Raw genomic sequence first — 23,871 nt, 5'->3', positions numbered from 1 at the left:
GAGAGAGAGAGAGATAGGGGGAGAGGGAGAGAGAGAGAGAGGGAGGGGGAGAGGGAGAGAGAGGGGCGGGGAGAGGGGGGAGAGAGAGAGGGGGGAGAGGGAGAGAGAGAGAGGGGGGGAGAGAGAGAGGGAGAGAGAGAGGGGGGGGAAGAGGGAGAGAGAGAGAGGGGGGGGGAGAGGGAGAGGGGGGAGAGAGAGAGGGAGAGAGAGGGCATAGTGCCCTAAACTCAACTCACTTTCACTCTCTCACTTTCTCTGCCAGTATTGTCACATGCTCTGTTGGATTGTTTACTTGCATTGGTTTAATCTAAGCTCCCTCCCTCCTCCCTCCCTTCCTGCCTCTCTCTCTCTCTCCCCTCTCTCTCTCTCCCTCCCTCCCTCCCTCCCCGTTCTCTCAGAGTGTCGTGGCTGCAACAGCAGAAGCTGATACGAAGACGAGAAGGAAGCCAAAACAGTACGACCGACCGAAGACCAGGTTTTACTGCTCAACCTTCTTCTTCTTCTTCTTCTTCTTCTTCTTCTTCTCTCTCTTCGAGGACCACTGTGAGTATCTCGACGTTCTGGAGAACTTTGCAGAATGCATGTGGGTCGGACAGGAAGAGAGGGCAAGTTGAAGGGGATCTGCTGTCCCCCCCCCCTCCTCCTTCCATACAGTGGTGTACGTGCAGGATCCACTATCTGAGAGATAGAGGCTGTTGCTGCACGTGTCTTGAATAGGGGGCAAAAGCTACAGGGGGTAAAGAGACAAAGTGGAAAGAAGCAAGTTCATATAAAAGTGTCCATGCATGAAAGGTGTTGCACTCCTAAATATTAAAGTATTATTAACCCTCATGTTGTGTTAGGAATTGGCACCACCACTGACCGTTGTTAGCGGGTCAATGTTGTTGACCCGGGGTCTAACTCAGTCCTGACCACTAAAAAGAAAGGAGTATCACTCAATATAGTTAATACTACATCCTAACTAACATTATATGCATTCATAACCATATAATCCCATTGTAATTTGATTGTATGGCCCCCGAGACACTAATACTAAGATACTAATGTTTTCTGACTATAATAGAACAATATTAGAATATAACTTCTGAAGAAAAAGTTTAGTATATTTATTATTATTTTATTTATTTAGATTTTGTATTTTTATAGTGTAGTTTTACCTTGCCGGGTCAAGAATGACCCTAACACCACAGTGGTACCTTTTTTTCTGCAGATACCTTCAGAATTTTCAAAATGGTGAAACATAGTTTTGCTGTGCTTATATAATATGTGTTGTGGAGGATATCATGAAGCCTTGTTCTAATCAAATCAACTACATGGTAGTTATAACCTTGAAACGGGTCGCTGGAGACCCTAACACCACATAAGTTAAAGTATCTCTTCTTTGTGTGTTTTTGAGGGGATTTGACCCCGTGGGACTAGAGGACCCGGGGCGAGTCGAGATTCAAAATGTAAACAAAGTGTGCATGATATTTATATTCGCATTCCTCCGTATTGCATTCAGCCTCTTCTTTGCAAACGTTGCTCCTTCTGTTTGTGTGTGTGTGAACATGAGAGGATTCTAAAAAACGAATAAAAAGAACATTCATGGTCGTTTTATCTGTTAGATAGTTGTTTGCCAGCGGGCGGACATTTGTTTGTCCCTTAGAAGAGGTCATTGCAGACATGGCGACACGCTCACTATGACCAACTTGACCAACTGCCAATTGCCTCCATTTTTACCCGCCTATCTCTGTGTGTGTGTGTGTGTGTGTGTGTGTGTGTGTGTGTGTGTGTGTGTGTGTGTGTGTGTGTGTGTGTGTGTGTGTGTGTGTGTGTGTGTGTGTGTGTGTGTGTGTGTGTGTGAGGGGTCCATGTTGTATTAAAAGGTCTGAAATGTAATAATAATCAGAATTTCAGGCCTCAAAAAAAGTCTTAAATATGATTTTGATAGGTCTTGAAAATGTATTGGATTAGGAAGTTACTTCTGTGTTGCGAAGACTTCTCTGTGTCAGATTTAACATTAAATGTGTTTGGGGGGGGGGGAGATGTCTGCCTGCAAAGTAAGCAGGATATTGTAATAGCCTATCGATCTTTGATATAAATATATAAATATTTATGAATAAATTAATATTTGTAGCGTAACATGTGAACTGTACTCTGTGATGTCACGCAGGGAAACATCAACCTCAACAAAACCAATTGACCGTTTGCTAATTGTATTTATGTTGATGGCAGTGAGTGCTGCTCAGGAAGCACTATTTATTTTATACTTTATACTGATAAGTATCTTGTACACACAGTCATTCTTAACTGAATCTGATATTAAGAGTGGATGAGATTGTTAATGATATTAATGATGTTAATAATGATGTAATGACTTATGTCTTGAATATTGTTGTATTGTTTAAGTGTCGGACCCCAGGAAGAGTAGCTTTTGTCAAGTGCAAAAGCTAATGGGGATCCTAAATAAACATAAACATAAACAGTGGAACAGACCCAAGATCTGTCTGTTGTCATACTCAACGTAGGCTAGTCTTGGCCGACTCTAGCTTTTTCAGAGAGACTTTTTGATATTCGCTGAACTATCCACCGTAAGATCATATGAATAACGTGTCGATTCTGTTTTAGGTTGAATGTTCACTTTAATTAACGGAGCGTAGTGTTTTGAGATTACTGTCCTGGAACCCTGTTTGAAACCAGCTAGACAGCTACCAGAGACTAAGATTGCTCACTTATTTTGCTTACAATCACATTTACTATTCAAAGAAGTATCGTGTATGTAAGTTTCACAGCGTCAAAAATGATTTTGTTTTGATTTACGATGACATAAGGAATTAATTACATGGTTTCAGTGGAATGTTTGATGTTGCTAGGAATCAGCTATATGGACTACAGTTAGTATTCCTGCTAGCATAATATAGTAGAGTAGTAGAGTAGAATAATAAGAGTAGAGTAGTAGAGCAGAATAATAAGAGTAGGGTAGTAGCAGGGACGTGCACAGGACTTTAGAGGGGCAGGTGCTCAAAGGCTGAAAAGGGCACTATACCCGATTTTTAAGGGCCCTTTTCGGGCAGGGGGTCCCCTTTTTATGCTTTTTGGGGCGTTTTGGTGATCAAATATTGAATATTGAACTATAATAATCAGTGCAGGAGCTCACTTATCCTTGAAAGACACTTTTATCACTGACTTAAAAAGCCCATACATCTCCATAAATGTTCAGGGGGGAGGGAATAAGTGCTTACCCTACAGACCCCAAGAAGTGCTGTATATTCTGTATTGTTTAATATAAATGCATTTTTTATTCCAATCCCGATTTGTATTTGAGATTCCCAAATCCCATCGGACTTGACTTCTTCGTGTCCCTCAATGAGTGTAATACCAGCATTCAACTGTATGCGCCACAGCGGTTTCTATCATCATCATCATCATCACCACCCACACTATGCGGAGAGGCACGCTGAGGAGGCCGTGCAAACTGCAATGGAATATGGGGCATCTCTCTCTCTTTACCTAATATTTTGATTCTATCCTGACATTTTTCAGTTGGAAGGGCAGTCTATATGCGTAATGGTAGTGGTAAAGACATTTATTTAAATTTTTTTTTTTTTTTTTTTTTTTTAATGGGCACTTTTTTATGAGGCCCAAAAGGGCAGGTGCTCAAGCACCCCTTGGGCTCTATGTGTGCGCGTAGAATAATAAGAGTAGGGTAGTAGAGTAGAATAATAAGAGTATAGTAGAATAATAAGAGTAGGGTAGTAGAGTAGAATAATAAGAGTAGGGTAGTAGAGTAGAATAATAAGAGTATAGTAGAATAATAAGAGTAGGGTAGTAGAGTAGAATAATAAGAGTAGGGTAGTATAGTAGAATAATAAGAGTAGGGTAGTAGAGTAGAATAATAAGAGTAGGGTAGTATAGTAGAATAATAAGAGTAGGGTAGTAGAGTAGAATAATAAGAGTATAGTAGAATAATAAGAGTAGAGTAGTATAGTAGTAGAATAATAAGAGTAGGGTAGTAGAGTAGAATAATAAGAGTAGGGTAGTATAGTAGAATAATAAGAGTAGGGTAGTAGAGTAGAATAATAAGAGTAGGGTAGTATAGTAGAATAATAAGAGTAGGGTAGTAGAGTAGAATAATAAGAGTATAGTAGAATAATAAGAGTAGAGTAGTATAGTAGTAGAATAATAAGAGTAGGGTAGTAGAGTAGAATAATAAGAGTATAGTAGAATAATAAGAGTAGGGTGTCACAGCCCCTACTTTCTCACGGAGGTTCAGAACTGGACAACACCACTTATTACAATGTGATTTACGTCCCAGTGATGAAAGGGAAACCATTTTGAACCATTTTGGAACATGTCTATGACAACATTGACCCGTCCTCTTCTTATAGTTCCCATTGCAGTGCAAGGAGTATTATATTCTATACGTAACTTCCTTGTTTACAGTGTTTGCTCAAATCAACAACTGACAGGAAATTAAAATGTTTTAGGCCAGTGGTCTAAGGACTCCTAAATCAATACACATTAGGCTGCAGATCCTCATCTGAAAGGTTTTTGTTGTTCGATGTGATTAAGAGCAGAGTTATTTTAATTTTGTATCCACTTTTTCTCCTTCTTTTTCTATTTTTCTCCCATCCCAATTTTCGTGTATCCAATTCTCCCCTCCCCTGTCTTGAACGCTGCTAGACTATGCCCCCCACTGGTCGGTTGTAGAGAGGATAGAAGCCTTGCATCACGTGTTCCCTCCGGCACACGAGGAGGCAGCCTGTCACATCTTTTCTTTTTTTTAAACTTTGACCAGTCAGCTGGTTCTTTTTTTTAGCGTTTATCGCTTTTTCTGGTCAAGCATGACCGACAGAAACAGGTTGAATAGGATATAGATCGGGGGAAAGACACTGAGAAAATACGGCGAGTCCGGGAGTCGAACTCGTGTACCCCAGATCCGTGACGCGCACGGTTGTCCCCGACGCCGAAATAGCGCCGAGATACGCGGTGAGCTACTGGAGCTCCCCCTGTTGCATCTTTTCACCTGCCAGCGCGGACTCTCATTGGCGAGGTGTAACGCATGGGAGGCTCACACTACCCTCGCCACTTCCTGTCTCTGCTGTGCAGGCGTCTCCCAACCGACCTGTAGGGGTCGCTGTCCACAACGTCCAATCCCCACCCATCGACTTCCACCCTGCTGACTCTGCCAAATGAGCCAGTACGACGGCCGGCCCAAGCCGAAGGCAATGCTGAGACTGGGATTCGATACCAGAGTCCCCAGCCGCCGATTAAGAGCAGAGTTCTATAGGCTAGTCGTCTACTACAGTTGGGCTTCACTTCTATAGTGAATGAAACAGAAAATAAACGAGTCCCCATTTTTCTGGGGACCCACTGGAACTCCCTCAAGGACGCCTGCGGGTCCCCGACCCCTGGTTGAGAACCACTGGTTCACCCTCAACTCACACACAACATACTCAACACACTCAACCTTACTCTACACACTCAACCTTACTAAACATACTCCACACACTCAAGTTGACTCAACTCACACTCACACAAGATGAGTGTGGCCACGCTATTAGCTGTATAGGTCTACCTAATAAAGTGGCCAAGTTCAAGTTTGTTTTTATTCGTCACGTACAAAGTACATGTACATTACAGTGAAATGCTTGGTTCTGTATGAGCCCCCGATGTGCTTCATACAGTAAAAAAGTAAGTAAAAGAGGGGGGCGGCTGAGTGGGCCTCAATGGACTCTGGACTCCGGCCCAGCTCTCGGCGTTGCTACCGGCTTGGCCGGCCGTCATACTAACACAATTGGCAGTGTTAGGGGGTGGGAAAGCCGGTGGGTGGGGATTGGACGTTGTGGACAGCGACTCCTACAGGTCGGTTGGGTGACGCCGGTACGGCGGAAACAGGAAGTATCGGGCGCAGCGTGAGCCTCCCACGCGTTACTCCTCGCCACTGAGAGTTCGAGCTGTTGCGGTGAAAAGATGCGACAGGCTGCCTCCTCGTGTACCGGAGGGGACACGTGATGCAAGGCTTCTATCCTTACTACAGCCGACCAGTGGGAGGCATAGTCTAGCAACGTTCAAGACAGGGGAGGGGAGAATTGGAAATACGAAATTGGGATGGGAGAAAAATAGAAAATAAGGAGAAAAAGTGGATCAAAAGAAATGTAAGTAAAAGAGGAATAACACTATACAATATACAAACTAAAGTACAACCTAAGTACAATCTAAGTACAATGAAGTAAAAATGCAGACAATGAGGTACAAATGCAGACAATGAGGTACAAATGCAGACAATGAGGTAGAACTTTTTAAGGCAAGATGCAAATGCAAATGAGGTATGAATGTAGTGCAAATCTCTTTAATAAATAGATAAATATAATGTAGTGCCTAAAGTGTGAGGTGAGTGTTTGTTTAAAGTGAGTGTGTGCATGTGGATGTGTGTGCAATGAGTATAGATGGATGGGTTGATGATGTTACATAGAGTCATTGAGCATCCTGATGGCCTGGGGATAGAAGCTCCTTCTGAGTATCTCTGTACCGGCCATGAGACTCCGGTAGCGCTTGCCTGACCGCAGCAGTGCAAAGAGGCAGTTGTTTGGGTGACTAGAGTCTTTTGGTTATTCTCTTAGCCTTCCCCCTGCAACGCTTGGTATAAATGTCCTGGAGAGTGGGAAGCCCCCCTCCAATTGTGCGTTCAGCTGAACGGGCCACTCTCTGCAGTCTGCTGCGGTCTTGTGCGGTGCTATTCCCAAACCAGGAGGTGATGTTGCCAGTCAGGATGCTCTCTATTGTGCACGAGTAGACGTTCTTAAGGAGCTTCTGACTCACTTTGAACTTCCTTAGGCACCTAAGGAAGTAGAGGCGCTGCTGTGCCTTCTTCACTACACTGTCAATGTGTGTGGTCCATGTCAGGTCCTCGGATATGTGGACTCGGAGGTACTTAAAACGGTTCACTCTCTCGACCGGTGCCTCATAGATACTGAGGGGGCTGTAGTCCCTGACCCCTGACCTCCTATATCATCTCTTTCTTTTTGCTGACGTTCAGGGAGAGTCTGTTCTCCCGGCACCACAGCGCCAGGTTCTCTACCTCTCCCAGGTAGGCCCTCTCGTCGTTTGCAGAGATCAGGCCCAGTGTGAGGGAAAGTACTTATAGTCATACTTATACTTATAGTACTTATAGTTATAGACATTTCCACATTTGTTGTCAGTGAGCTGCGAGAGGAGCTGCAGTTCGGTCACAGTAACAACGGCTCATTAACCCTTTCACTGCCACACGACAGCCGGTTAACCCTTTCACTGTGACAATACAGTAAAGGTTAGCCCTTTACTATCACACAACCGACGGCGATGCTCCATCATCATTAGCATCATTAGCTCCGCGGTTGTGTGATAGTAAAGGGTTAACAGACCGCCAGCGGTGGCCTAAAGGTTAGAGAAGCGGGTTTGTGACCGGAAGGTTGCCGGTTCGATCCCCGGGACCGGCAGGAACACCAACCGCTGAAGTGCCCTTGAGCAAGGCACTTAACCCCCAACTGCTCCAGTGGAGTTGCTCAGTGGCCAATGGTGTCAACTGTGGTTGTACTGGGCAGCTCCCAGGTGTCAGACTGTGGTTGTACTGGGCAGCTCCCAGGTGTGAATGGAACTGTGTGAATGTGAAGCAGGGCGTTCCTGAAAAAGAGCATCTGTGCTCAACGAACCTACCCTGGGTAAACAAAGGTTAATAATAATAGGCTTTGGAGCTCAGCCAAGCTATACTAGGAACATAATACAATAAGACACCTAATGAGCTCTTTCAACCCCAGACAATACAATCTGTGACATGTGACTGACATGTGACTGACATGTGACGGCTGCCGTCAACAAGCCCTCGGCGAGCTCAAGCTCTCTGTGTGAAGCTCTCTCATATATAAGTCACTTTAAGAAACAGAACTGTACATTAGTATAATTATTGAATATAGTACTTTACCTTAATTCTTACGCTTATCATTGTATTGTATTCGTATGACTTTTTAGCATGTCTATTTTATTATCTAATTTTTATTTTATTATTGTATTTTATTATTTGTATTTTTGCACAAACGAGGCGGCCTTGGCCACCTTCATTTTACTACATGTCTTGTGTCTGTACTGTACTGTACGTACGTGACAAATAAATCACTTGAATCTTGATCACCAGTAACGGCAGGAGGGTATAAGCGAAGTGTCACTGCCATCGTTTCGCATCATATCCTGTGAAAATTGGGATAGAACAGGCAGTTAGAAATGGGTCTGCATCCAAATTCTATTTCATTCTATTTCTATTTGATCACCCCCCCCCCCCTCCCCCTCCCCAACACTCCACAAGATTAAAAAGAAAAGAGACTAACCTTCCTACTGTCTTTTACTATTATGCATTTTGCTACTAAGTAATCTACTTTGCCTAGTACCTACTATGCTAATATGTCTGTACTACTATGCACTCAAGACTGTAGCACTCAAGTTCAACACTGTTTGACGAGCATTTGATTGATTGATTGATTGATTGATTGATTGATTGAAAACTTTATTAACTGATTGCAGAATGGGTACAATACCGTACAGCTCAATACAAACAATTGTTAAGGGGATGCAGACCAGAGAAAGACTTTTGTCTTGTTTACATCAGGGTCCTCCATTTTCAATTCATAGTGACATTTATGACATACAAGACATACAGATATACAGTACTGTGTAAGAAAAAGAAATATCATAAAAAAATATATATATCCGAAGGGGAAGAAACTGTACATTGGAGGGGGTTGGTTGGGTGGGGGAGCGGATTTTGGACATTTACCGGGGCCAGTTTCTAATTTCCATTCGATTTAATTGGGTCTAATGCATGAATAATAATGCAGTAGCCTATATTGAGTATGATTAAGAATTGAGACATATAAATTCACAATTATACAAATCTTTATATTATATTCATTTTTTTATCTATCTTTTCCTCCCCCTTTTTCCCGTATTTTTTCTCCCATCCCAATTTAGTCGTTATGCCTTTATATTATATTCATGATTGAAAGCATGATTAGTTTTCTTGGAGGTATTATAATCAACCTACCAGATATATAAATCATATAATAATATATATAATCATATCAGAATATATAAATAATATAAATCTGATACTGACCCTTAGCTGCCACAGTTGTGCCCTTCCTGCTGACCTGTCGTACACAACTTGTAAGTCGCTTTGGATAAAAGCGTTCGGCTAAATGACTTCATGTAAACGTAGTGGGTCGTCACTTTTTGGCCAAGCTGCAAAGCTGCGACTCATCGCCATTTTCATGTTAAAGATTGTTTATAAAACCTAACCATTATCTTAACCATAACCATAACCACTCCCAACAAATTTAAAATCTAGCATTTACCAAATATTAGCATTGTAAAGTGTCTATATTAGTGTTTTGTAAGTGTCCATTGTTGGCTTTGCATGTGTCATTGTTTACATCGTTAACCTTAGCAGCAGGTGAGGAGGTCAGAGTGATTAGTTCACAATGAACCACAGGTGTGCTGCTCGTCTGAACAACAGGCCTTTAGTCCAAGAAGCAGACCGCTCTCTGCCTCCCTTCTTTTCAACTGTCTCTCTGGAAAACTGAAATTATTAATTGTAAGTTTGTTAACTGAGAATGTGTCCATTATAGAGTTGAATTAATTAATGTTTTATTTAGGGCATATACCGTGTCTGTGTCTACCTGGAACCCCATATGCTCAGAAAAATAACTCTCAGAGAGCCTTGATCATGATTCATGTCCCCCTTTTCTCCTCGAGTGAATTAACATTTCGTGGAACGCAGACGTCGAAGGTCTTTGGTGTCTTGTCTAATAATAATGCTCCTCTCCTGTCCTGTATGTCAAGATATATATCTGTCTGTATGTCATTAATGTTATGATGAATTGAAAATGGGGGACCCTGATGTAAACGAGACTAAAGTCTTTCTCAGGTCTGCATCCCCTTAAGACAATTGTGTGTATTGAGCTGTACTGTACTGTACCCATTCTGCAATCTGTTAAAAGTTTTCAATCGATCCTTCTCACCTGTTGCTACAGATGCTTCGTCTGACGTCGGGGCGCGTGGGGAGCCTCCTGTCGAGGCGCGCGGCTGCAGTGATGACCGCCACCAGCAGCGGCAGCGTGAGGCCATCGAGCCACGGCCATCATGGTAGTTTTTTCATTTCATCATTTGCTTAATTGTTATTTTAAAATGATACCACAACACTGCTTTTAGATTCAAATGTATTGTCGGATATACGACGCAAAGAGAAATGCTGCCTCGCTTTACTCGTCAGTTTGATAAAACTTAACACAACCGACGAAGACGGCAAGTGAGTTTGGTCTCGATAGTGGCATCGTTGACATTTACAAAAACGAGGCCATTTCTAAATTTTGATTAAAATGTATTGTCATCATGCAGCACAATTTACAGTACAACTAAAAATAAGTTTGGCATCCAACCATGGAGTGCAAATGTAACCGTAAAGTGCAACAGTAATATACAATCATATACAGTTGACTGAAAATTAATGTCATTCTTCCATTATTAGGGGGGATTCATATGGGCTCTGGTGTTGATGGATGCACGTGTAAAATGGATGCCAATATACGGTTGCTTTTTAGACTCACTGGTGGTGGAGAATCAGCCGTTTTCATTCTTTTTCCTTTTCTGTTCTATCATTTATATAGCCTGCCCCTTCTTTGCATACACACTAACTCAAAAGCACCATTCTGTTACACCCTACTACTATGCTCATGTAACATTACACCTACAGTATGGAAAATTACATTCTCCTATAATATTTCATTACTGCCACGAAGGAAGCGTCTCCGTTTACAAACCATAAAACCAGTAACGTGTCAGTCACCCGACAATTCCCCACATTCAATAATACTTCTACAGCTGTGACCGACTGGTCTCTTAATAAAATCGTTACAAGTATTAATATTTAACTTTTAGCGTAAGTAAAACAAATCTCCGGGTTTGAATTCTCTCCTTTTCCCGGAACTCTGGGTTCAGACCATATTTGGAGATTTCCGGGAGAGAGGAGCAACTTTCAAAACCAGGTCCGAACGACAGATGGCGCTGTGGTTCTAACTTTAGCCACAGGAAAGGCAACGTGAATGTACTTTAATGTGGGACTAAATATAGGACTGCGCACTGGGCTCTACATTAATTAGTAACTAAAAGAGCCCTATTTTTTCTTTTACAGATACATTTCTCGGATACAGATTATACCCGCCCCCAGAAAGACGACCATACATTGAACATGGTTCATCATAGTATTCCCTAGTAGTTGACATTGGTAGCCTGTACGCCATGTGATTGTAATGACAGCTGGTTATCATTAATGACAACCGTGGCCAATGAGCCGTGGCGTGGCGCCATATTGGTTGGCATGTCATGAGAATTCTATGAATAGATCATACAAAATAAAAAATAAAAGAATCTTGGCACATGAAGTCTATTTCCATAATGGATTTGAACCAACCAACCACCAGGTGGAACTGTTGTCTTAGAACATGTCATGTTGCTAACTAAAACTAATGAATAGATAAATAAAAACTAACTGAACCTATATTGTGTACTTGCAAATCTAAAAATAAAATATATATAGAATTTCTTTAGTTGTAAGATAATATATCTAAATTCAGGCATCATAGCCTCATACATGTGTGAGCCGGGTGATGGTAGAAAGACATAAATATAGGCAATACAATTTATTTTGGACAAAGAGTAAATGGTATACACAAGGTACCATAACTGGCATCATACTGGCATGATATCTTTGTTAATTTGGTCAAATGTGTCAACACGGCAAGTGTGTGTGAGACGGTATTGGTGCATAAAGATCACGAATGGTTGGTGCACGAATTCCAATCTGGCTTCAGAACATCCCACTCCACTGACACATGCCTTCTCTACTTGAACGACCACATCAAACAAGAGGTGGACGCGGGCAAATACTGCGGCATGGTCATGCTGGACCTACAAAAGGCCTTCGACACTGTCAATCACACCATTCTGATTGACAAGCTAAAAGCAATTGGTTTTGATAGTTTATCAGTGAGCTGGATACAATCCTACCTGGAGGGGAGGGAACAGATGGTGGAAGTAAACGGTACCCTATCCCCCCCCCTCACAGTGAGCTGTGGTGTTCCACAAGGAAGCATACTAGGACCGCTACTATTCCTAATTTATGCAAATGACATGTCGTCAGCTTGTGACTGCAACTTGTTCCTGTTTGCGGACGACTCAGCCCTGCTGGTCTCTGACAAGAACAAGTTACAGGTTGAAAAAGCCCTCAGCTCGGAACTAGGCAAAATCTGCATATGGCTCGCCGACAACAAACTATCATTACACATGGGCAAAACAGAGTCCATTCTCTTCGGTTCAAATAACAAACTCAGCAAGACTGACGACTTCTCGGTTACAGTGGGTGACAATATTGTCACAAGGAAAGATGAAATTACCTACCTGGGTTCCATCCTAGAGGCTAATCTTTCCTGTGACAAAATGGCATCCAATGTAATAAAAAAAGTCAACCAACGAACGCGATTCTTGTACCGGATCTCCTCTCTGGTAAACAAGAATACCCTGAAGACTCTAGCAGGAGCACTCATTCAAGGGTACTACGACTATGCTTGCACCTCATGGTACCAAAGCACCTCAAAGGCACTAAAAAACAAATTACAAACATCTCAAAACAAGCTAGTCAGACTACTACTTGACCTGACTCCTAGAACCCACCTCACCCCTGCCCACTTTGACAACCTAGGATGGCTTAGAGTAGACGACAGAGTACAGCAACTTGCAATGGGCCTGGTCTACAAGATACACTACGCGACCAAGGTACCCATGTACATGTCAAAATACTTCCCAAAGGTCAGTGAATACCACGATCACAACACCAGAGGGAGCTCCACAAATCATGTAAAACCCAGATTCGGCTCAAACAAGGGACTAAACACGTTTCGCAATTATGCCACATCAATGTGGAACGCCCTGCCTAAAGCTGTAAAGGAATGTGAATCACTACCCACCTTCAAAAACACTCTCAAAAAACACCTACGTGAGACTGCAATTCGAAACTGGCCCCTACAAATGTCCTAACCTAGTTGTACAGTAAATGACCAAGTAAGGCTTTGTCAACATTCCAATGTACAGTGTAAAATGTGTGTGTGTCCCCTACCCAACCCCCCCCCCCCCCCCACCTCCAATGTACAGCCCTCACCCAACCCACCCAACCCCACCCCACCAACCTCCTCCAATGTACAGTTTCTACGCCAAATGTATATACACTCCTTTTCTGGACACTTTTGTATCACAAACAGTACTGTATTTGCAAATCTGATATGTCATAAATGTATAGATGTAGCAGTACTGTCTATCTGTATGTCATGTATGTCATATATGTTATGATGAATTGAAAATGGGGGACCCTGGTGGAAACAAGACGAAAGTCTTTCTCTGGTCTGCATCCCCTTAACAATTGTATGTATTGAGATGTACTGTACTGTACCCATTCTGCAATCTGTTAATAAACTTTTCAATCAATCAATCAATTCAGAAACTGGTATTGGTTCATGAAAGTTCATTACACACAACTGTTAAGTCGATTGCCTTAACAAAGTGACGTGTTTGTGTTACACAATACCTTCTGAACTTCTTAAATCTTCCCACATTGTAGTAGTAATGATAATAATATAATAAAAACAAAACTAAAACTAACATCTTTAAACGAACAAAACGAACTAACTAGCAAACCCACTCTGGACACTTAACTGAAACTGAATTAAAAAAATGCTAAACTAAATAAGCCTGATAAGCACATTGAAAAAGCCTACTCCGCGGAGCTAATGATGGAGCATCGTTGTCGGTTGTGCGATAGTAAAGGGTTAACCTTCTGTTGTGTGGCAGTGAAAGGGTTGGATAAATGTGAAGAAAGAAGACTTATTTCATGTTATACAACGGCATGCAAATTTCTCTATTCTGATTGGCTGAAACAGTCCATTTACACGTATGTATCCTTCATAATCCACGCTCCTGGTCCCAGGACCCGCCCACCACCGAATCACATCACTCCGCCGGATCACTCCGTCGGAAAAAACAAGATGGCGGACAATAATCTTTAACAAATGGATATGTTGATAGCGTCATAACGACTAAATATAAAGCGATTCTGTCAAGGGGAACGTGTTAGCCCTTTAAACAATGTTGGATGATGTAATTGATGGGTCTTGAGTCTATCTAGAACAAAAGAAAAATCGCGGATTGTTTGATTGATTAATTGATAGATTTAAATTTCTACTTCCTCCCCACTGACTGCACTGCAGCGTTCACTCTCACTCTCCGACGCTGGCGTACCCACAAACACACACACACACATACACACACACACACACACACACACACACACACATACACACACACACACACACACACACACACACACACACTGTGACACACACACACACACACACGCACACACACACACACACACACACACACACACACACACACACACACACACTCCTGTCTGCAACAGTGGGGGAGTCAGACTGAGAGAGAAGCAGCGCTGTTTTAAGTGAGCATGGTCTATTGAATTGATTGATTGGTTGATTGCTAATTTTATTACTGTACCCCTGGTTTCCAACTGGTTAAGTTTAGGCTAAAAGAAATAAATAAAAAAATAGGGCGAAGAAAACGTTTTTTTCCTATAGGGCAAAGAAAACGTTTTAATTTGTTTTACCTACTTTATATTCTGCATCTGGTAATAAAATTTTCAATCAATCATTCCAATAATACACAGTTGGATGTGTTAGTTGGTTGGATGCACTTCAAGCTGCTTCCACATGAGGCAACTTCTCTCAATCATTCCAATAATACACAGTTGGATGTGTTAGTTTGGTTGGATGCACTTCAAGCTGCTTCCACATGGAGTTGTGGGAACTACTTTTTCTGGCGGATGGTTTTTTCAATAAATCTTCGATTAATGTGTGTTTATTGTATAGAAATAAGGTTGGATGAATCTGGCAGTTGTATAAAAGCTTTACACCACGTGCAGTCGTGATTTGTGACCAATAAACCATGCCTAGGGGGGTCTAACGACCCTCGGCTGCGCCTCGGGCCTAACAACCACCCCTAGGCATGGTTTATTGGTCACAAACCACTCCTGCGTGTGATGTAATGCTTAACTATTTATCAGCTTGATCTCGTGCTCAAAATCTGAGAAATCAAACCTCTTAACCACCGAAATCTGCACAGACTACAGCGTATGTCATGCCAGTTAGGGTACCTTGTTTATTCGTGAATTTCCCGCAAGGGGATCAATAAAAGAATATCGTATCGTATAGGCTACTGCACCTGTTTAATTTGACTCTTACTCATGCTATACACAATTCTTCATCACCTATATTTATTGTAACATATGATATTATAACCAATGGGGCATACAGACTCATCTGCACCTTTTTGTTTGCACTGTTTATTTTTCCTCCTCATATTTGGTAAATGGTGCCTTTATATAGCTCTTTTATCCATAATAGCACGTTAACATGTTTGTTCCTCACATTCATTCACACACCGACGGCGGAGGCGACCATGCAAGGTGCCAACCTGCTCATCGGGAGCAATTAGGGCTTAAGTGTCTTTGCTATTAAGTATTTTTATATTCAGACACAATTTTATTGCCTATATTTATGTCTTTCTACTAGGGATGTCCGATATTATCGGCCGATATTGGCATTAAAATGTGATATCGAAAAGTATCGGTATCTGTTTTCAAAAAAATAAAAAGATTTTTTTTTTATTTTTACATTTATTTAACCTTTATTTACCCAGGCAAGTAAGAACAAATTCTGATTTAATTTATTGTCAAAAGTATGCATAATGTTGTGTTAATTCCACAACAAGAGATATGTAATGTTAATTACCTGAAATTATTCCATTTTTTGGGGGGGAAACCCTGCATATATCTGTATCGGTTGATATCGGTATCGGAAATTAAGAGTTGGACTATATCGGTATATGGTATCGGTAAAAAAGCCAATATCGAGCATCCCTACTTTCTACTATTACCCTGCCCATACCTGTACCCCCCCTCCCCCTGCTATCACGCCCACATTTTCCCAAGGGAATCAAAGAAATATCATCTTAATTTACATAGAATTGTTCAAAGAAGAAACGATAATCAAGACATTAATATTTTCCTCAAAAGCATGCATATCACAAACATTAGCATCCTGAGAAATTCCTCTGAACTAAATCTAATGGATGTATTATTCAGATTTAAATTGTACTTTTTAATGCACTCTCCACTTACAGTAGGCACTTTCAGCGACTTCGGGTTATTGAGAAGCGCTATATAAATTAAATTAATTATTATTATTAACCCTTTCACTGCACTTAAACACACTGGCATCGAGTGTTCAGCACAGTCGCTGCATTGATGCTGACCCCGACCCGACTTGTTGTTTACTTGCTGTTTCAACCGGATCCCTATGGTTTCTGTTGCGAGGAGGACATGTGATAATCAGACCTTTAAAACCTGGCAACGTGTTCTGCGTCTCGAGAACTCTGCTGTAATTATCTTTTCCCCCCTTATCAGAACCCCCCCCCGGCGGAGGACCGACCTCTAGTGAACTGTAGAAGCTACTTCCTCAACCATTTCTTCAGCTTTTCCTGGCGTGGGGCTACGGAGAAATGGCTTCTGTAGTTCACTAGAGTTCACTCTGACGTCTGGTATCTTCGGGGGGGGGGGGGGTGGCAGAGCTCTTCAGACTCATACCATGTTGGGGGGGGGGGTGGGGGTGTCAGCCATATGTTCCCCCTTTTCTAAGAAATGTTTCCCCATCACAACAGGGAGGTGTAGTGGTTACATCATTGCTGTTTCCCGGCCGGTCCACCTCGCTTGAAATTGCAACGTATTTCCCCCATTGCCCATTTCTAAATGGTCTTGTTTAAAACAAATAAAGCATGAACATTTGCATGGTGTACCTTTCTGTGCGTATTCATCCACGATCTATAGCTCAACATGAAAATAGTCGCAATATTAGAATTTTCATTTCAACCAAAAATGCTTAAACTTAAAATAATAAATGTGTACTTTAGGTGATAGTTCAAGTCTAATAATGAATCTGGACCTTCAGAACAATGTTAGTGATAGAAGGGAACTCATTTTGTGCAAAAATGGAAAGCTTTTCAATGTTCATGAGGCAGAATTGTTACAATAGCCGATAATCAATTTTCCCAATGATGAATCCCTATACGGGTGGACCTCGCGGGCGGTCCAAAGTGACGTCGGACTACCCCCCCCCCCCCCCCCCCCCCCCCCCCCATTAGACCCTATGTTCCCACTATGCGGCCCTGTGTCTGTGCAGGCCCTGCTCATGGAACCCAAACACTCCAGTGTCCTCATCGAACACGTTGGTACTCTCACTCTGGTTCTGCAGTTCTTACACACCAGCAACGCCAAGGAATTTCTTCGCCCCTCGTTTGGTTCCCAGTGGAACCGGATGTTCTGAACGAGTTGACACCTTTCCTCCACGGGTTTCCAGGGATCGAGCTTCCATGAATAGCAGCCATTTTAAACTGTGGGAACATAGGGCTGTAGGAACATGAAGTGTTTAATAGTTCTACATTCTGCAGTAAACAGAAAATACATTTATCCGTCAGGAGAGAGAACCCTCTTTTTAGAATTTCTTATTTTGGTCAGACCATTTTTGCAGTGTGGGAGTTCTCTCTCCTGATTGGATAAAGTGGGAACGGGATACCAGGAAATGTATTTTTTCTGTTTACTGCAGAGCAGGAGGGACTGGGAGACCCATGTTACTGACCAGACACTCTATATCAGTGATGGCTGTTTACTGCAGAGTGGAGGGACTGGGAGACCCATGTTACTGACCAGACACTCTGTATCAGTGATGTCGGTTTACTGCAGAGTGGAGGGACTGGGAGACCCATGTTACTGACCAGACACTCTATATCAGTGATGGCTGTTTACTGCAGAGCGGAGGGACTGGGAGACCCATGTTACTGACCAGACACTCTATATCAGTGATGGCTGTTTACTGCAGAGTGGAGGGACTGGGAGACCATGTTACTGACCAGACACTATATCAGTGATGGCTGTTTACTGCAGAGTGGAGGGACTGGGAGACTCATGTTACTGACCAGACACTCTATATCAGTGATGGCTGTTTACTGCAGAGTGGAGGGACTGGGAGACCCATGTTACTGACCAGACACTCTATATCAGTGATGGCTGTTTACTGCAGAGTGGAGGGACTGGGAGACCCATGTTACTGACCAGACACTCTATATCAGTGATGACTGTTTACTGCAGAGCGGAGGGACTGGGAGACCCATGTTACTGACCAGACACTATATCAGTGATGGCTGTTTACTGCAGAGTGGAGGGACTGGGAGACCCATGTTACTGACCAGACACTCTGTATCAGTGATGACTGTTTACTGCAGAGTGGAGGGACTGAGAGACCCATGTTACTCACCAGACACTCTGTATCAGTGATGACTGTTTACTGCAGAGTGGAGGGACTGAGAGACCCATGTTACTGACCAGACACTCTAATATCAATGATGACTGTTTACTGCAGAGTGGAGGGACTGGGAGACCCATGTTACTGACCAGACACTCTATATCAGTGATGACTGTTTACTGTGGAGGGACTGGGAGACCCATGTTACTGACCAGACACTATATCAGTGATGTCTGTTTACTGCAGAGTGGAGGGACTGGGAGACCCATGTTACTGACCAGACACTATATCAGTGATGACTGTTTACTGCAGAGTGGAGGGACTGGGAGACCCATGTTACTGACCAGACACTATATCAGTGATGTCTGTTTACTGCAGAGTGGAGGGACTGGGAGACACATGTTACTGACCAGACACTCTGTATCAGTGATGACTGTTTACTGCAGAGTGGAGGGACTGGGAGACACATGTTACTGACCAGACACTCTGTATCAGTGATGACTGTTTACTGCAGAGTGGAGGGACTGGGAGACCCATGTTACTGACCAGACACTATATATCAGTGATGACTGTTTACTGCAGAGTGGAGGGACTGGGAGACCCATGTTACTGACCAGACACTCTGTATCAGTGATGGCTGTTTACTGCAGAGTGGAGGGACTGAGTGACCCATGTTACTGACCAGACACTCTATATCAGTGATGGCTGTTTACTGCAGAGTGGAGGGACTGGGAGACTCATGTTACTGACCAGACACTCTATATCAGTGATGGCTGTTTACTGCAGAGTGGAGGGACTGAGAGACCCATGTTACTGACCAGACACTCTGTATCAGTGATGACTGTTTACTGCAGAGTGGAGGGACTGGGAGACCCATGTTACTGACCAGACACTATATCAGTGATGGCTGTTTACTGCAGAGTGGAGGGACTGAGAGACCCATGTTACTGACCAGACACTATATCAGTGATGACTGTCAGAATGTAGAGTTAATACTTTAAACACGTAGACCACTTATTTTTAACAAAATACCACTTATAAAGTTGAAAATGTACAAAGTTGCCCTTGTTAATAAAGGTTTTGCTAATTGAATGTGGTGATCTAATTGTAATCCAGAGGTGTCGCAGTCGTATGCCGAACTGTCGTACACGGACCGCCTGGACACGCCGCTGCCCGACAAGCCCTACCGGGACCAGCTGAGCCCCGCGGACCTGAGCCTGAAGCAGAAGGAGCAGGGGCCATGGGGAGCGCTGTCCAGTGAGGAGAAGCTCGCCTGTAAGTCACCTGATCCACGGGAGACGGGAGATTAGACTCGAATGTATTGTCATCATACGGCAGCATGTACATCACAAGTACAGTACAACGAAAAGAGGCTTGGCATCCAACCAGAGTGCAAATGTAACAGTAAAGTGCGATAGTAATATACAATGTACAATCAATCAAATTGATTTATATAGCACATTTAAAACATGACACTTGTCAACCAAAGTGCTTCACATAGATGCTTGGTTCATACACACATACAGCTCATTATAGTAATATTCCATAATTATTACATTTGGTAGTAATAATGGCACACATAAATTCACACCAACTGGTGCCCCCCCCCCCCCCCCCCAGCCACAGTGTAGCTCCGCTGCCATGTAAGTCAAGTCAAGTAATTTATTTATAGAGCACATTTAAAAGCTCGAGAGCCAACCAAAGTGCTGTACAGTACAGTCAAAGCATAAAATCAATGTCCTATAAAATACACAAATACAAAACGGCAGGACAGGACAGTACAAAAGGACAAGCGGATAGGGGAGCACAAAGTACAGTATAGCACACCGGGGACAGAGGAGCACAAGAAGAGATACAAGAGGGAGGGGGCAGGATAAAATTGCATCAGAGTGTGTGGGTTAGGGTGTGGGAGAATCGGGGTTAATCGAAGGCTAGGGAATAAAAGTGGGTTTTTAGACGGGCCTTAAATGTCTCCAGCGTAGGGGCAGATCGGATCTCCAGGGGAAGCTGGTTCCATAGTTTGGGGGCCACGGCCTTGAAGGAGCGATCGCCTCTCTTTTTTAACAAAAAAAAATCACCCGCGTACAGGTGATTAAACTGGGCATAAAATATCGCTGCTGGCGGGACAACCTCATAACTCCAAAAACCCAACTTTTCAGCAGATGAAAAAAACGAACACAGATTTGAGGGCGAATAGTTAGGAGGTTTAGACGGATGATCGGTTTAATGCTTTCCCATTGTTTAAACTTTGTAAAACCCACACACACATATGGAGGATGATCTACGGAGTTGATTTATATAAAAAAAATTATAATTTAAATGGAGTTATGAGGTTTTGTCCCGCCAGCAGCGATATATAAATTGGTACTACTGAGTAATAGTGATAATCCGATGTATGTACAGAGTTGTATCCGATGTATGTACAGTGATACAGATATAAAGACACTATGGTAGACTGGTACTGGCCAGCAGCGTTACTAGTAGTATCTACAGATATGTAAAAAGGATTGTATGCAGATGTGTACAGAGACGGATAATATATATATACATGTATGCTAAGAGGAATCCTCCCGTGTCTCCAGTGTACAGGCTGATGTTCAACTTGACGTATCCCGAGATGAAGCAGTCGTCGTCCGAGTGGAAGTCCGTCGTCGGGGGCATCTTCCTCTTCATCGGATTCGCCGGTCTGATCACCCTCTGGCAGGCGCACTATGGTGACGACATCATTATTAATTAACCCGTTCACTGCCACACGACAGCCGGTTAACCCTTTCACTGTGACAATACGGAAGGTTAGCCCTTTACTATCACACAGAGCTAATGATGGAGCATCGCCGTCGGTTGTGTGATAGTAAAGGGTTAACCTTCTGTCGTGTGGCAGTGAAAGGGTTAAAATAGCACAAGCCTTTTTCCCCATGTTTGGAGACGGGACAAATGCACGGCCTTACGCGGAGGTGGTAAATGGGCGCGTTTTCTAGTCTTCCGACCAAGTCGAGGGTTAAGTTTATTGTAATTTTTCCATTTGACATGGAGCACGAGATATACAGCGCTCGGGTCTCAGTTACAGCCATGTGACTCTCGATATTATACACTAAACAAATTAATAAAATACTGATCCTCATGACGGACATGTATACAAACTGATTCAATGAAAATCCAGTAGAAACTATAGTCATTCAATATTAAAAACGGTCAATAAAAACGGTGAATTGATTCAATAGCCAACTAATCCAAAATAAGAAACCTAGTCTAATTCAGTAAAACTGATTTTAATTCAATAAGACCAACAGATTAAAAGAGACTGGTGCCATAAGGTGCTACAGTGCGGGCAGGGGCACGCGCGGTGCCAAGCAGCTGGGGTTCAGCGTCGCTCCTCGAGGACTCTTCTACGTGACGTCGGCAGGAGTCTGATTTAGTGGGTTGACCCATGTGGGTTTTTCAATGGCAGATGCAGATATATATAATGCCAATATATTCTCTTTATTTTTTTGGTATCTGATCAAATACATTTTATAATGACAAATGAGACAAAACAATGTGCTACAAGATACTTTAATGCCACACAACTATGGTTGGTGGTAATTGTTTGCGCTACAGCATGTTAGTTAACCACTGGGACATCAACATGAAACGTCAAACGTCCACCTCCCACCTCCCAATCCCCACAATAAATACATAAATACATACAGGACAGTCGCATAGATATAACAAGTGTCTGGTCAATTCACTTCAGTTCGGATGCTTGCCCGTCTGTGCAAAGGGGGGCGGGCCAGGGTGTTAGTGTTCGGACTGCTGTGGGGAAAAAGCTGTTTGTGAAGCGTGTGTGTCTGGTTAGAATGGACCTGTAGTGACCTGAGGGCATGTGCTGGAATAAGTGGTGTGCTGGGTGAGAGGGGTCGTTGACTATTTGACCAGAGCGGGTGACTGTGCGTGAGGTGTAGATGGAGGGGAGGGGGGGGGGCAGCCAATTATTTTGGAGGCTGTCTTGGTGATGCGTTGAAGTTTGTTTGTCAGTGGAACCGTACCAGACGGATGGATGAGGTGAGGATACTTTGTATTATGGCCTGGTGTAGAATTGGACCAGCAGGCGTTGTTGGACTCTGCTGCTGGGCCTTCTTGATGATGGCAGTCAGTGGTGTCTCATCTTGAGTTTATTGATGCTGATGTGGGTGCCGAGGAACTTTAATGACTCCGTTAGGGTTATGGGTTGGTCTCAGATGGTTATTGGTTTTGGAGGTGTTGAGCAGGAGGTTGTTGGTCGAGCACCACCTCACTGCTCTGTCCACCTCCTGCCGGTGAATGGACTCGTCGTTGTTGGAGATGAGGCCCAGGAGGATGATGGTGGTGTCGTCGGCGTACTTGAAGGCCTTGACTGAGCTGTCCAGGTGGGGTGAACTGGTTGGTGTAGAGGGAGAAGAGCCAGGGGGGAGAGGACACAGCCCTGCTGGGGGGCCCCAGTGCTGAGGGTCAGCGGGCCGGATGATTTATTGTTCACCTTGACTGTTTGGGTTCTGTTGCTGAGGAAATTGAGGATCCAGTGGTTGACGTCCTGTAGCTTATATGGAACAGATTGTTGGGGGAGACAAAAAGACAAAAAAATTGCTGAACTTAAAGGAACACTCGTAACATTTTGGAAAATTAGCTTATTTGCCATCTACCCTGGAGTTAGACAAGAAGACACTTACCTTTGTCTTCTCTGTGTGCATGCAGTAGGAAGACACGCACCGTTAGCCTAGCTTAGCATCAGTCACTGGAAGTAGGTTCTTCCATTAGCCTAGTTCCCAACGTCTTCCTACTGCATGCACCGAGAAGAACAAGGTATGTATCTGCTCGTCTAACTCCAGGGTATAGATGGCAAATAAGCTAATTTCCCCAGTGTTCCTTTTTAAAGTAACATTTATTTACCACTGAGACTTTCTACATCGTCTCTACTATTTTAATGAAGTGGATCTGTCTCGTCTCTCTCTCCTCACACAGTCTACCCTCCGCGTCCCAAGACCTTCGATGAGGAGTGGCAGGCCAAGCAGCTGCAGCGGATGATCGACATGAGGGTGAACCCCATCGAGGGCTTCACCTCCAGCTGGGACTACGGCAAGGGCCAATGGAAGTAGAGAGGAGGCGGGCTCTCGTCCGTCTGTCTGTCTGTCTTCCACTTCTTTCTTTCCTCTACAAGTTGCCCCTCGCTGCCGGGCGTGAATCCGGGATCCGTTTCGAATGCTTTACCGTCCGTAACTGCGATCCACTAGGAGGGAAAGATGTGGTTCTTCTGATCCGAGATCGGCCTGTAGGGGGCGCCTTGAGATCCGTCTGTCTGTAACGGTGGCACCACCGTGGCCGTCCTCCTCGGGTTGTACCTTGTTTTAATAAAACTGTTTTGCTTACTTCT

General features: G+C 43.3%; 1 protein-coding gene across 2 annotated transcripts; it reads left to right on the top strand.

Moving 5' to 3' along the window:
• The first annotated feature begins 378 nt into the window (after window positions 1–378).
• On the top strand, window positions 379–23,871 carry cox4i2 (cytochrome c oxidase subunit 4I2). 2 transcript variants are annotated; one of them, XM_084312774.1, is made up of 5 exons: window positions 379–475; window positions 10,041–10,152; window positions 19,602–19,760; window positions 21,068–21,199; window positions 23,463–23,871. In XM_084312774.1, exons 2-5 carry the CDS (start codon window positions 10,041–10,043, stop codon window positions 23,594–23,596), a joined length of 537 nt encoding a protein of 178 aa, XP_084168900.1. In that variant the 5' UTR covers window positions 379–475; the 3' UTR covers window positions 23,597–23,871. The 2 variants fall into 2 exon arrangements, with proteins under 2 accessions (XP_084168900.1, XP_084168899.1); XM_084312773.1 differs by having other exon boundaries at window positions 386–543.

Source organism: Notolepis coatsorum (assembly GCF_963971535.1).
Source record: "Notolepis coatsorum genome assembly, chromosome: 4".
Lineage (NCBI taxonomy): Eukaryota > Metazoa > Chordata > Actinopteri > Aulopiformes > Paralepididae > Notolepis > Notolepis coatsorum.
This window is presented reverse-complemented; position numbering and strand designations above follow the sequence as displayed.